Raw genomic sequence first — 15,064 nt, 5'->3', positions numbered from 1 at the left:
CTTCCAGGCCTGGTTGTATGCCTATTTCCCTGAGGCACGACCCCCACCACCTAACACCTTGAAACCTGTTTGCTACTCCTATGCTGAGCAACTGCTCACTTATAACAGCCAACCCATCCTCACTTTCAGAAATCATCTTACCATGTTTTACAACCTTCCTTCGCAGAGACCTTCCAACCTGTACATGCCATTTCAAAACTTTGAATTCTCCTCCAGTAGACTTCGCTTCCTCTTCACAGACCCTTCTGATTTACACAATGAGCAAGTCCAAGAACAAAATGAGAGTTGGAGACACATTCTCACCTCTAGACATGTCTTGGTTGGCTGTTCCATATTCTCCGCCAAGCTATCCAGCTACAGTTTTGAGACATACTGTCCCAATCAATGGTCCAGGCAATTTGGTCTTTCCCAGGCTATCCCTTATCCTTATTTCCACCCAACCATCCATGAGGAGATTGGGTCCAGAATCCACTTCAAAGATCCTACACAAGCTGAATCCATTCTGACAGAGAACACCAAACTTTTCCAAGATTTTGGCCCATTCTTCTTCAAACCTGCTTCGGACTGCTCGGCTGCTTTTGACCATTGGTGGGGACTTATGTCTGCCATTATTTTCTGCAAGCCACTTGAAAGCTGCCTTAACGATACTTGTATTCATATTCAGGGCCGCATATCCTCGCCTTCCAAGCTTAAGGCTACAGGTATCCTTCCTTCATATACTTCATATCCCTGATTGTGTCATGCAATTTGTTTTGTTTTTTTCTCTACAACACTAACTTGTTTAACCTTTGACAGCCAAAATTGGGCCTGCTGCTGAACCATTGGTTAGGGACCAACGTAAAGGCAAGGATCCAATGGATGCAACTACTCAGAAAAACACCCCCTCAGTTCCGAAATTAATGGCAGACTCTTTCGCAGCCGCGCAGACACAAGCATGGAGAGGAACTACCACCCGTACCCCTGCTGAGACAGAAGTCACGGCGAAGAAGAGAGAAGAGCCTTCCACTACTTCTGCTCTAAGCACAGACCCAAGTGAGTGGGATATCCCTCTCAGCCAAATGGTTGGCCAAACAACATCAAATCCTTCAGGGCAGCTCTACCAAGTAAGCCTTCACTTTACATATTTACAGCATCTCAATTTCCATTCACGCCCGACTGATCACTTACTTTTGTGCAGAGAAAAAGAAGGAGATTACTCCTTGCTGCTGTTGATGATGACGATGTTTCCACTTCTCCTCAACACATTCATCAAATTCCCAGTCCAATCAGCAATGTACCCACAGAACCCACTGTACAACTAACTCCACCACAACCTGAAGCATCGCAACAAACTTCCTTACAACCTGCTTCACAGTCTTCGCCACAGCAATCTACACAGTCTGCATCACAACATCCTTCCACTTCTCCTCAACACATTGTCCCTTCTGTCTCTAGCCCTCAACCATCACCATCCAACCCCTCCAATTCCCAAACTTCAAACAAAGAATCACAGAGGATTGAATTTGACATTTCAATCAACAGCCAATCCTCTCCAACAGATGACAACACAAAATCCCCTCAACCAGAAGTTCACCACAACCAAGGTAAATAGAAATACAAATGTTACTGTTCGTTTGGGAAAAAAAAACTTCTCTTTAAGTAACTGGTATTGTTCTCCAATTTACAGGGATGGACATAATACAGGACTCATCTCCACGACCAATGGGCGAGACAGAACTTGAAGGTCCTCATGACTTTCCCCTGTTAGCAGAACCAGAGAAAGAGCCTCAAGGCGCTGATGCTGCCATTTCATCAGTACCAGAAACAACTCGTCCTGATGCCACAACCACAGTTGAACAAGGCCAACTGTCTGTGCGCACGTTATCAAGACAGGTACTACCATTTCTAACCTCATCCTATTTACTCTTTATTACTTGCAAGCATATATTCTCACCAAACTATTAATGTTCACAGGCCGTCAGTCCATGCCAGGATATTTGGGCCGACTTTCTATTCTTCAACAAGATCTAGACGAAATATCCCCATTGCCTCAAAGGCTACATCTGTTTGATGCTGAAACTCAACAAACCTTAACCACCTTCATCAACCTCATTAACACCCCAGTTGAAGAAATCATTCTCCACAAACCTGATGAAACCTTGGCCTGTCTTTCTGCTGTTGTAAACCTCTCCCCTAATCCTTTCAACCCCATTCAACTAAAGCAATTGGCCAAGATCATCACGGAATGGCCAACCCTTTCAGAGATGGTTCAGACTTGCTCGAAGGATATTCAAATCAATAAGGATTTCCTAAACGAAGCCCACACCATATCTACTTCACTCAAACTCAGCCAGCAAACCTCTGCAGCCATTCTTCAGCAACACTCAGCACTTGAACTTGAGGAAGCCAAACTCATGGCAGAACTTGCCTCTGTCCGGCAAAGAAAGGCTCATCTGCAGTAACAACATGACCAACTTAATCAAGAAGCAAGGATGATGCTCTCCCAAATTAGACATCGTTCTACATCCATTTAGATAATTAAAGCTAAGTTGGACCAAGCCCAAGCCATGTTGGCAGATGCTTAATCAGAGTGGGGTGTTCTAGCCGTTCTGTTCCCCAAATCCTAGGCTAGTTTATATATGTATTCTTTTGTATTGCACACCTAGGAATGATTTGGAAAGGTAGGAATGATTGCCTTTTTAATGATAAGATTGTTGATGGGCCTGAATTTGCTGAGATGGTGAAAGTGAGGGTTGCACTTTGCTGTAAGCAAAGTTATAGAGGCCTACAGTATTCATTGGACGACATATATTGTATTCTGGATAGTATCAAAGTCTGATTGAGGGGGTGGTGTTTGGTGTTTTTTGCTGCAAGGGTGCAGGAGTTTGGTCAATCTGTGGTATGCAGGATTTTGGTCAGTCTGTGGTATTACCATATCTTCTTGGTGGCTACTTTTGCTCTGCTGTGCTTCAATGTTGCTACGCTTTGCCTTATTTTTGGCTTGTTGCTCTGGCTTAGTTTATGGGGTCAAGCATGCTCATTTCTGGTTGCTGCTCTGCTGTGTTTCAACTCTGCTCTGCTATATATGTACTCTACTGCTGCTATATGGGATCAATGAATAGGCTTAAGTCTGCTGCTGCATATTGGCCTTTTTGCAATTGTTTGAATGATGTTTTGGTGTGCTGTATTGGAAGTCTGCTACTGGATTGGGGAAAATTATTGGAGGTCTGCTGCTGGCCTTGTTGTAATTGTTGGTCTGCTGCTGTAGTTATTTTTTTTTTTGGAGGTTGAAGGATCAGGCTCAAGTCTCAATAGAGGTTGAAGGTTCAGGCTCAAGTCTCAATGGTGGCTGTATGGTCTGAAGTTTGTTCATGCTGCCTTGGAGTTTCATTTGGTTGCCCTGTTATGTGGTTTTGTGAGGATGGGCTTGGAGTTACATTCTTATTGTTTTCCTTCTGTTTTTATTTCTCTTCGTTGGTCTCTCACAAGCTCCAACCCCCTCTTTGTTGATGTATCATTGACACCTTGTATGTGCTTTTTCATCAATACAGGTTTTTGTTTTGCTGAACAAAAAAACAAATTGAATATCAATACTCTGTGTTTTTAATGGTCTGTTGTATGGTTGTTTTTATTTTTTGTGCAATTTTTCACCGTTTGTGCATTGTTATGAAGTAATCAATTCCCCTTCAAAGTGCATTATAGTCACCGCTATTTGTTTGTTCTGTGGGCTTTTTTTTTTTTGCTTTGTTTTGGACAAAATCATGGCATTCAAAAAAATCGAACAAACATAATTCATGTGGTAAAAGCGAACAAACATTACTACTTTCAACTTGCATTGTTTGTTGGACAAATATCACATTGCACTGGACAAACATTACTATAGTCATTTGGGCAAATGTGACATTGCATTGTTTGTTCTGTACCCATAACATTGGAATTATGTGTATCACATTACGTACAGGCCACGATAAAAGCAAACAAACATTACTACTTTCCCTCGTTTGTTTCAGTCCCAAACATTGGAATTATGTGTACAATCAATACGCGTGGGAAATTAGTATTATCACAGCTGCGACCTAAAAAGGTGTCACGACAAGCTGATGTAGTAATCCAGTTGTGGTTGGGCATCGAAATTACACTCGTACTGGCAAGCCATGATAAAATCGCTGCCCTATTTGTTGTAATTGCAATCAATCACATGCACGAACGATACTCGACCATCTTTGTATTGTTCACATCCATAACGAAGTCAAGCACCAACTTTCGGCGCACAGAAGGATGAAACTATGTACAGAAAGTGAATAACACAAATCAGGTACAGTTACAGCGGTAGAAAATAAACGGATTTATTTCGTAATTAGAAATTAAGCGGTACAATGTACCTTGTGTGGACCACTGGGTATATCAGGCCGCTGCATGTACTTGATCACAAACATCCCACAGTCGAAAGTGCTACAAATGAAATGTAACATTCAGTTTCTCGTAAAATATAAATAGGTTCGTCAAATGAGTGATTCAGGAGTGAAGTCAATGTGACGCAGGGTTTGTGGATTACTCGTCCAGCTGTTGTAATAGCCTTTGTTCTAACATGCGGACCTCAAAGGTACGCACGTCTACAGCATATTCATTTCCAAACTGTAGTTGCAGTAAGGCATGCATTGTTTGAACCTGTTGCAAAATGAGACGGTTAGTTTATGTGAAGGATGTGACAGTGTAGAAGTAGATTTGTGAAATTCAGCACGACATACCAACATTTTTGCCGCGTTCAGCTTGTTGGTGTCCAGTGTGGTAGATGCCAATGAGTCAAATAGGTACGCCACATGGTCTACCATATCTATTTTTAGGCACACCCAATGTACTCCTCTATAATTGAAAGGCATGTAAATCTACACATAAACACAAGTGAAGACATTGTTTAGAGGGCATGCGAACATGTACGCACTTTCATATTTACATTGACATTCATGTAAATGGGATCGACATTCATATTACCGACGTTTATATTAAATCTACTCGCTTCAATGGGATGGACATTCATATTACCTTCTGGCATGCATCAAGCACCCCAGTATATCTGTCATGTCCAAAATATGATTTGACGATATTTTCATGATTCAGAGGTTGAGTTTTTTGATTTAGTATCAAAGTCTGCATGTTTAGTGTGTAAAGTTCAGTCAGCCAAAGTTTTCTGAAAATATGTCTTCTGCAATACACAACCGACCTAAAACACTTACTTACCGACACATATACTGGAAAGAACCACGCAGTATGCCTCCCGTCTTTGTGTACTTGCCGTTGTCCGTTAGTTAATTGAACCGCGACCAAGTTGATTGGCTGGAACATTGTAACAGACCAGGCAACTTACGAAATAAGGTTTGCCATTTGTTTAAATGTAATACGAAATAACAATGTCCCTACATGGATATGTACATTATGCAAATATAGTGGAAATAACATTGTCAGATGCCACGACTTACAGTGTCGGATAGCCATGCCCCTGGTTTCAGCGTGCGCATGTCACGTCGCGTAACACATTCGCAAGGCATTTCATGCAGATTCATAGACACGACAATGTCCCTACATAAAACGTATACGTCAACTAGTAAGAAACAACCTATAGCCTAGTAAAACTTAAACGTATCTGGCTTAACTCTACAACATAAGATTAGTTTTTTCTGTTGTACAACTATGGCAGATATTCCTGATTCTACTAGGCTCCAATCCAATGACGATTAGTTTTAAGTTTTTAAAAAACAAAATGAAAAGACAAAGTTTTAGATATTACAACTTATGACATGTCCAATAGTATTTGCTAAAATAATATGTGAAAATTGAAATGCTCATTTACAGGTCAGCAAGTTAAAAAAAAAGAAACACGTTTTTTACAAACTGGAGCCAACAATATCCCAAAATGATCAAAATGGAAAATGTAAGCAGAGTAGAAGAAAATAGCTAGGGAAAATTGCACTTCATTATAAGTTTTCAAAAAAATTTGCAAATCATTGGTAAACTTTATTAAGTTTCATAATTAAAATTATAAAGGTTTCCATGAATTTGTAAATATTTTTGTGAAAATATCAGTGGTTTGCAATTTTCCCAATAGGTACATGTGTGCAGGATAAGACCAAAAGAAGAAAACTTCAGACAGGAAATTTAGCCACTGATCTTTCCGTAGCCCACTACATTAAATTCAAAGAAAATCCTACATACGACATGGATAAACCCATCATAAACCCATCAAAATCATAGAGAATGAAAAATTAAAGAACTGATACCTACAAGAATCAAATAAACATAGCACGACACATGAAAATTATGGAATTCAAACTTATTTCACAAATACTACGGAACAGGTTAATTGCGAGTACTAAACTCATCTGTACCTTTCATTGTTTCTGTCGTCAAGTACAGAGTCAACAACTTCGTGTTCGGCCGCTGATAAAACCTCTATGCTCTCCAGTGTTATCAAGTCCTTCTATCAATATAAACAATCAAGTAACATCAACTCCTCCTATTAATATAAACAATTAACTAACTCACCACTGTTCAGAAATTTAATTTGCAAAGTACATAACACATCCTTATGCATCTAAAATTGGTGAAGCGATGTCTAACCTCTGAACGGAACCGCTTGTCCAACCTGTGCAGTTTGGACAGGACTTTGTCCGAAATCTGTAAGACAATTGTACAACATTTGTTACTGCAAACTTGCACTAGAATGACAAATATTAAAATACAACACAAATAATGGTTCTATTATGATCAGTAATGCTGTCGGCATCAATTGGTAATGAAACATACGAAAGGTGAAGTGATGTGGCGACTTGGGAATTTTTTGGCAGTAAACCGAGTACTTATTTTGCTATCGTTGCACGAATGCATATCCCCTACGTCTATCGCTTCAACACCTCTTCCTCTTCCTCTTCCTCTTCCTCTTCTCTTTCGTGTGCCTATTACAATTTGTCCCGCTCCCAATGTTTGGGCAACCTTACCAGCAGAAGGATGCACATTGTCTGCTTCTCCTCGCATTGGTGGCAAGGTTTGCAAATCATCAAAGGAAGATAAACTCTGTTTTGCAACGTTCTTCATGGCTAGAAACTGAAGCGAAAGAGATTTGCTTTCTTTGCTTGCGTATGTTTCCTCCAACGCAAGGCCACGGTTGTTGTGCATGTCCCCAACTTCTTAGACGGTACGCAACTGTCCAACGTGCATATCAATTATCTCATTGGACAACATTCCATTCACATAATTGTCCTCCCAATCCACCCCCTGTAAATCTTGAACATTATCCTCATTTGAGCTACCATAATAATTTGGGAAGACCACGCCGCCATCATGCAACTCGACTTCCATGGTAGGGTCAACACCCTTTTCCTCTGAGTGAGGCAATTGTACTGTTTCCGATAAACCTGCCAGCACTTGCTGCATCATTTGCTTCATTTCAGCAATATGTGTCTGTTCAGTAAACGGTTGTTTCCCAGACAATATAGCTACAACCAGTTCGTTCAGCATTCCTTTCAGTTCACCAATGCTGGAGGATATGTTAATGTTACAATTTCTTTCAGTCGACTCCACCTAATCACACAAACACATACATTAACCTGCTACGATATTTCATCTTCAAGTAACCTCTGTGAACTGTGTGAAGCATGTGTACTGATTGCTTTTCCTTACCTTTGCATTGTCAATAGCTTCCTTTCCTCAGAAATTGAGCAACATGTCCCTTATTTCTGCATTACTGTGAAGCACTTGCTTCATGGTTTCCTTCAGTTCACCAATGTCGGTCTCAACCTTGCTTAAACAAACATCATCAATCCGTGGTTTCTGTTTGTTATTGACATGGTGTGTGTCAATTGCGTCATCAATGTCGTTGCTTTCCGCTTTTGTTGGATGAAACTCCACCTAACATAGTTGTCAAATCGGGATTCAAATCATAAATGAAAATGGTAATGCACTGAATCGTTAATTGATCTCAACTGTGAATCGTAAAGTTTCGGTCTGCTTTCTTAAGTTGCACACTACATATGTGTACACAGTTTACATATTAAATATATCTAATAAAAATTAATTACTCCATTTGTCTGAAATGAAAAAAAAAATTTGTTGTAAATGATGCTCATCTGGTGTGGATAAAAACTGCACAGTCGATCCCATGTTTACCACTTTACCTTTTCCCAATTACATAAACAAAGAGAAACTTTCAATTACAAACTAACTAACAATAGCTGAACGACAATGTTTTGACCTTTTTACAAGGTTAAAAAACCAAAATCTTCAAGCTTTTCCAAAAATCTGACTTCAGGGCTTAACCAAAATTCATTTCGTAACGGAAGTAGTACATAAAATTGAATTTGTAAGGCTACAACATCGTCCACATGGAAACTTCATGTTTTCCCCCCAAAAGTTCGAGTATTTCAGAGTAAATAGGGAGGGACAAGCTGAAAATATGACGTACGCTAAGGAATGGGTCACTGCTTGTCACCTAGTCATAGGAACACAAATTCTGTCTGTCACCGTTATCCATAACACAGGTGGGGCAATGCTGTCAAATGTGCAGAACGAATGGGTTGATTACCTCATGTTGCTGCAACATTTGCTTCCTTCCCATACGTCGCCTCGTCTCCCGTATTTCGGCATCACCCCAATCATTTAGCCGAGGGATGGAGCGTGTAGTAGCCGACGTACTCTTACAGGGAGGGGCAAAACGATCCAAGTAAAATAGCTGCATTATAAGGGGGAAAAGATATTTACTATACACTTCTGAGCAAAATAATCCGTATTCGCTAACAATGCATACAACTTACAACACAATCATATGTATGTGTTCATGTGTCTCGATGGCAGAATCCCTATGCAGCTTTCCGGTTAAAAAGATAAGATTTTCGTGGTTACAAAAAATGTGGCCCGTACAGGTATATTTGTCATGCTGTTCAATAACAGGTAAGTTTGTATTTCGCAACGACTGCCATTTTATTGAACCATATGCACAGCAATGGATGAAATATGTAATCGGCATGGTACAAACAAACAACGGTCGATTACGTTACCATTAGAAGGAAAACACATCCAGTTGCCTCGCGCTGAACTTTCATCTTATACTTCCGAACACCTTTGACAAGGAATTGCAGTGTCACCTTTGCCCAATTGCATGCCCCCATACCGGTCACGTCCTTCACGGCATGAACGAACGACAGGCTCAACGCGGTCATTGTGGTAGGACACAACATGGCCCCCAACACGTACAGCGCAAACTTTCGCCGAAACTCGTCATCCGCACCATCACTCTCAGTCAGATAAACTCTCAACTGGTTCAAAGGAATGATTCCCTTAACAGCTCCAACCTCTTCGTAGATATTGGGATATGCGTTTATTGAACCAGTGAACTGCACGTCATTGCCTTCTGACCGTATACCTAATAAGACATGCACTTCCTTACAGGTGAGCCTCAGGTGACGGCCATGAACAGTCAACGAACACGTGTCGGGATCGAAGTTCTGTACCAACCATTGGCACATGTTGTGATCTATACGGGTACACTTTAACCCGAGGAGGCCACCAAACCCAATATCAATGACTGCCTGCTTTTGTGCTTCGTTACACCGGTTCACGATATCAACAATTGCCTTCAATGATATGCGGACTTGCATTTTACTCTGCAATGTTATTAACGTGAACATTAATACAAAAAATTAACCAACATTGTGTCGATAGCAGGTCCTCCTCAAATGCAGTTACGAAAACACTAAGCACGTAAGTACCTTTGCAGATTTCTTTGCAACTTCTTCGCCCAGTTCCTTGGCACTTGCCTTAGCCATGTCCTGAAACCTCTTCTTCTCATCATAGGGGAGTTCCTTCCACCTTTCCCCAATATCCTTTCGGCTCTGTAAGTGTTACACCAACGTGACGCACATACAGGACAAATAGGAGCTGTAAGTCCAAAATAATTGTCACCAAAAGTTGTATCACTCGCAATGTGTGCACATTTTCTAGTATTTACATATGTTTGCACATACAAATTACTATTTCGCACACAGTTGAAATAAAAACGGACATGGAATTTTACAAATAATCGGAGTTTATAAGAACATGCAATATGGCGTCTATGACTGCTGGAAATCGCTGAATGCGACACAATAGAAGCACATGACTGGTGTGCGCATGGAATAGAAGTCCATACTTTGCTATCACAGCAGTCACGTGTTTCCATCACGGTACTCTACTTACTACATGTCTGCACACTAACCATATTCGGTCCGGGGTTGTCTGCTTCTCGTCTTTCCTTGAATTGTTCCTGGCAGCAACCATTGTCAATTTCGGCGCAAGTATATGTTAGATATGGATGGATATATATACATATATGTACACAATTTGTGACACAAACAAATTTGGTCCCAACTACATAATAATGCATCCGTAATGTCCAATTTTGGTTGCTAAAAATACAATAACCACATCATTTCTGCAACAACAATTATAAATGGTCCAAATTATTTTGGCCCTTACTTTTGGTCTCTAAAATCTTAATTTCTTGTGAGTACAAATTGAAATCTGCACAGGCGCAAGCTATGAGTTCAAAATATGTAATGCAGAATTGTGCAAAAATACTGTCACACGTTTCTGACGAGAGGGATTCGTACTGTGAGCCGCTTTGAAGGACACGGATCGAACCTGTAAAAAATAAATGGCCCAAGTGGCCGCTTTCGACGAGGGGGCTCGGTAATGTCAACCCTTTCCATTCGTGAACCTTTGCCACTTGCTTTCAATGTTTTCCTTTGCCTGTAACAAATATCAGCGTAAATGAAATTTTGTTCAAGGCCAAATTACATCGGTGGTATGTACGTTTTGTGCATTCTATCATCTTCGTCGGTTAACTTTAAAGTTAGTCAATCTTGCCTTCCCATTTCAAAAGTTGTGCCATTTTCGTGAAATTGGTAACGTCGTTTTCCGTTGTCACCGAAAATTATGAACTGAAGTGGTTTAGTATAACTCAGTGAATTATGGATTTCACAAATTCTCTCCACAGAATACGCGACATGTGCCGTATGTGCACATATTCTGGTAAGAAATCGACACAGTTTTAATCTATTACACGAAATTCATGGTGCAATTTGAGGCTATCGCAAATGTGTCAAACTCAAATCGCACAACCTCCTGATGGCAGTACATAACGGCACAATATGCCATACACGAACAGATCGTGGTATTTAGTAGGTACAGGAAACATAACCTTGCAAACCTAACTGTATCAAATACTGAACGACATAAACTCACAGTTGCTTCGCATTGTCTGACATGTCGCCCATATCCAATTACGATAATTCCTGCAAAGAATTTCATGCAATATTCATAAGGATGCAGAAAGAACGTTACTCCTAAATTGTAACAAAACGAAATTGACTGTTAACAACTTACAATCAACGGACCATTGAGTCGTACGTGCATTGTACGAGTGGTACTTTTCGTTTATTTTCAAGTACGATATGTTGTCGTTAATTTATGCAGATATGGCATGCCACTGTTTTACGAAAATTAATTGGCCATATGTTATACTCGTTTTATAGTATTTACGACTTCAAGCCCGAATCAACAACCAATGCGCACACTTGAAACAAGGCCACATCGGGCATTCAACCCAACAGCACCCATACGCAACTTACTTTCATGCAGAGAAATAAAAACCCGACTACACTGCTCAACGAAGACCGTTTGTCACTTTGGAATTCCTCAATAGCAATATCAGTTTGTCACCCGTGTAGTTTGTATACCTAATCGTACGTATGGTTTCAATGACCTAAGGAGGAGCAGTTTAATAGTTGAGAAATGGTAATGTCGTGCGAGTGGAACACAGTAGGTCATAATAATAATGTGCTCCGAAATAAAAGATAGACAGACTCACACATGCTTGAGAAAATGGTGACTGTTACCGTTGGCGACCTGGCACAGTCGAAATGGAGAGACAGAGAGAGAATGTGTTACTGGAGGTGGACTGCAAAACCGAAATGGAGAGAGAATGAGGGACAACAAAGTTGCCGAAATTTGTATGTGGGAAATGGAAATGAGTTGGTGAGATTAGAAAGGCTACGGCATGTGGGTCATCATGAAAAGTACTGCATCTGTTGGATTTCAAAAGCGCTGTCTGGCGACTTTGGTTTTTGTTCCAAATTTGGGAGGGAAACGGAAACGTACGTGACACTACATATTAAGGCTAAGTTTGGCAAGTTGGGAAAAAAAACCAAAAAGTCAAAAAGTTATTACTATTCACAAAAAGTCAAAAATTACGCCCACACAACTCCGAATTCTAATTTTTCCTTACACATTAATTTATACAATTTTGTAATACACATTTTTTCATAAAAGTCAAAAAGTTAACCCAAACATCCATATTTTTTTCCTCATTTTTTTCATCCACAAAGACAAAAATTGCACTTTTTTAGTCCAATTTTTTTCCTCACTTTTTAAATATAAATAAATGTACTTTTTCACTTTTTGTGAAATATGGGTTCCGTTTGGGTTGGGGGTTGAAATGATGTGTGTGAGAGGTGATGTGACTTAAAATAATGTGATTCAAGTCAAAATAGTGACTTTTTGACTTTTGGCTTTTTGTAAACATGCCAAACCAGCCCTAAAAGGTGGTTAGGAAGTTGCTATTTTTATGTTATTTTAGTATTTTCATATTTTTTAAATTTAATTTTTTGTGTTTTCAAAGTAATAGATTTTGTTGTACTTGGATATGATGTTTGTGACAGGAAATTTGCACTGATTATATGTGTTAATGCTGTTCGTCCCAGTGAATGGATCAGACAGGTCTAAGCTCCTCCAGCCCGTGTCCAAATGATCAAGCCCACCAGATAACCTGCAGGTAAGTTCAACGGGGAACGGAGTAGTCCCCCAGCGAACTCTCCGACGAGAAAGTTAGGAAGAGAAGCAGAGTATATGGGAGAGGATTCGAGATAGAGAACTTAACCTTTTTCTTGTCTACAACATTTGCTTATATCCTTTTGTCATCATTTCGTTGTCCCTTCCGACCAGCTCTCCTTGCCGAAAGCCTATGCTGTAGCTTACCTTGCTCACGGTAAGGGGGTCCTGTTCCAACGGAGAGGTGTTGTCATAATAAATGCTGTGATGGACTGCATTAATGGTGATGCGTAGTGGCAATAACTTTGCAGATCTTTGTCTGCTGATGTGGCTCGTCCTCCACCCGCCGCGTGTCTGAATGCTGTTGGTTCTTGGTGCCATATTGGATTCCAGCTATTCCGGACTCCATCGGCAGGGTTATGCATTGGGCCCCGAATGATGGGCTCTGGTTATTTATAGTGGTTCATGGCCTTTGTGGGCCTGTCTATGTCAGTAGTCTCCCATTCCCGAGTGCAGCTTCAGACCAGCGAAGGGAATATGTATGAGGAAGGTGGGTCCGACAGGGATGGGCGGCCGAGTTGGTGAGGCGAGCGTAGGATTGTCCGACCATAGGGAGGGTTGATCGCGCGAAGGCCGAGCGGAGGGCCTGCCGGCCGAGCTAAAGGGCCGACCGTGAAGAGGGGCGATTGTGCGAGAAGGCCGACCGTTGAGGGCAGGCCGGCCCAAGGGGCCGACCGTGAGGACAGGCTGACCGTTGAGAATAGGCCGACCCAATGGGGCCGACTGTGAGGACAGACCGATCGTGCGAGAAGGCCGACCGTGAGGGCAGACCGACCCAATGGGCCGACCATGAGGGTAGGCCGACCCAAGGGGCCGACCGTGAGGACAGGCTGACCGCGCGAGAAGGCCGACCGTTGAGGGCGGGCCGACCGTGGGGAGGGCTGATCGTGTAAAGGACGGGCGGATTGGCACGAGGCTCAAGGGGCGGCGTGGAAAGTGGTGATTGGAAGTAGAAAAGACAGGGTAAGGGGGATGGATAGTGCATCGTGGCCGTACACGTGGCCACATCCCGCAAAAGCGAGGAAGATTACGCGTTGGATCAGAAACGAAACGTTAGGTCATTGTGGGTGTTGAAGAGACGGTTTTGGCGGATGATTTTGAAAAGTTTTGAAACTGGCGAAAATTAATTGGGACCCTTGGAATACGGGTAAACTGTAGGCTTTTGGTATTATTCGATTCACCTACCTGTGTACGAAAAATCAAAATATTCCAAGTGTGAATTCCTTTGTTGCTCACAATACACCTCTACAACACTTTTTCAATTTCCTTGTTCCTGCCGCCGAAGCGATTCGCAGACATACCACAGAAATGGCCGAAGAAGGGAGTGCGATTGTCAGGGTGGACCCGCTTGGAGATGACGATGCTGTAGAGCTAGCGATGCAGTATAGGACAGAGAGGGTGGGGGAGCTGGTGGTACGATCCCACGGTTCCACCATGATAGCAACTCCAAAGCCAATCAGCCAGGCGGAACCAGATCATTGGCACACGAAGGCTGACAAATCCATGATTACTGAGGCGGAGTTGGAGGCTATCCGCGAAAAATACCAGATCCCTAGGGATGTGGAGTTGTTGCTACCGACAGCAACGGAAAGGCCGTCTGACGCCAGGCCAGAGGAGTTTTCCCTTTATGAGGAAGCTCTGAAGAGTGGACTGAGGTTACCACTGCCGCAAGTGGTGGTGGATGTGCTTAACCGTCTGGAGGTAGCACCGGGGCAGCTAATGCCTAATGTATGGAAGATCCTGCTTGCCTGTGCCAGTGCGTGGCCGAAGGCAAATGGAGGGGAGGCCATGACAGTAGACTAATTCTTTGCGTGTTATAACGCGTCGGGGCAGCAGGAGACGTGGGTCACCCTGCAGGCTGCAGTGGGGAAGGGGTTGGTGGCGGGTCTACCGTCGTCAATCAAGGGGTGGCGGTTGCGATGGTTCTATGTGTCTGCCAATGGGGGGCTTGGAGCGCGCACCGTGTGGAAAGTGCCCATTAGGTCTGTGGAGCTGAAACTGGGGGCAGCTGCGGAGGGGAGGGTGAAGGAGTGGAGGGAGAGAGAAAAGGCCAAATAGGACGAGCTCGTTCAGCCGTCGGCATTGTTTGAGGCGGGGTTGGGGCCAAAGCCAAGTAGTGGGGATCTCGACCGAGCGGAGTTGGAGGCGAGGAGAAGGGTGTAGGAGGCAG

General features: G+C 42.3%; 1 protein-coding gene across 1 annotated transcript; it reads left to right on the top strand.

The window, feature by feature from the left end:
- Positions 1 to 934: 934 nt before the first annotated feature.
- On the top strand, positions 935 to 2,997 carry LOC145796300 (uncharacterized). The gene is made up of 4 exons (XM_082881385.1): positions 935 to 954; positions 1,261 to 1,583; positions 1,667 to 1,872; positions 2,806 to 2,997. The coding sequence occupies exons 1-4, from the start codon at positions 935 to 937 to the stop codon at positions 2,995 to 2,997; spliced, it is 741 nt and encodes a 246-aa protein (XP_082737511.1).
- Positions 2,998 to 15,064: the final 12,067 nt, after the last annotated feature.

Source organism: Camellia sinensis, chromosome 7 (genome assembly GCF_055761805.1).
Source record: "Camellia sinensis isolate YWXY chromosome 7, ASM5576180v1, whole genome shotgun sequence".
Lineage (NCBI taxonomy): Eukaryota > Viridiplantae > Streptophyta > Magnoliopsida > Ericales > Theaceae > Camellia > Camellia sinensis.
Note: the sequence above shows the minus strand (reverse complement) of the source record. Positions and strands in the feature narration are given on the sequence as shown.

Excerpts from the sequence above, each read along its gene's own strand:
- LOC145796300 (XM_082881385.1), top strand. The coding sequence starts at position 935 with ATGGAGAGGAACTACCACCC. Across the intron at positions 955-1,260 it reads ATGGAGAGGAACTACCACCC|TCCAATCAGCAATGTACCCA; the intron begins GTACCCCTGCTG and ends TCAAATTCCCAG. Across the intron at positions 1,873-2,805 it reads TGCGCACGTTATCAAGACAG|TATCAAAGTCTGATTGAGGG; the intron begins GTACTACCATTT and ends TATTCTGGATAG.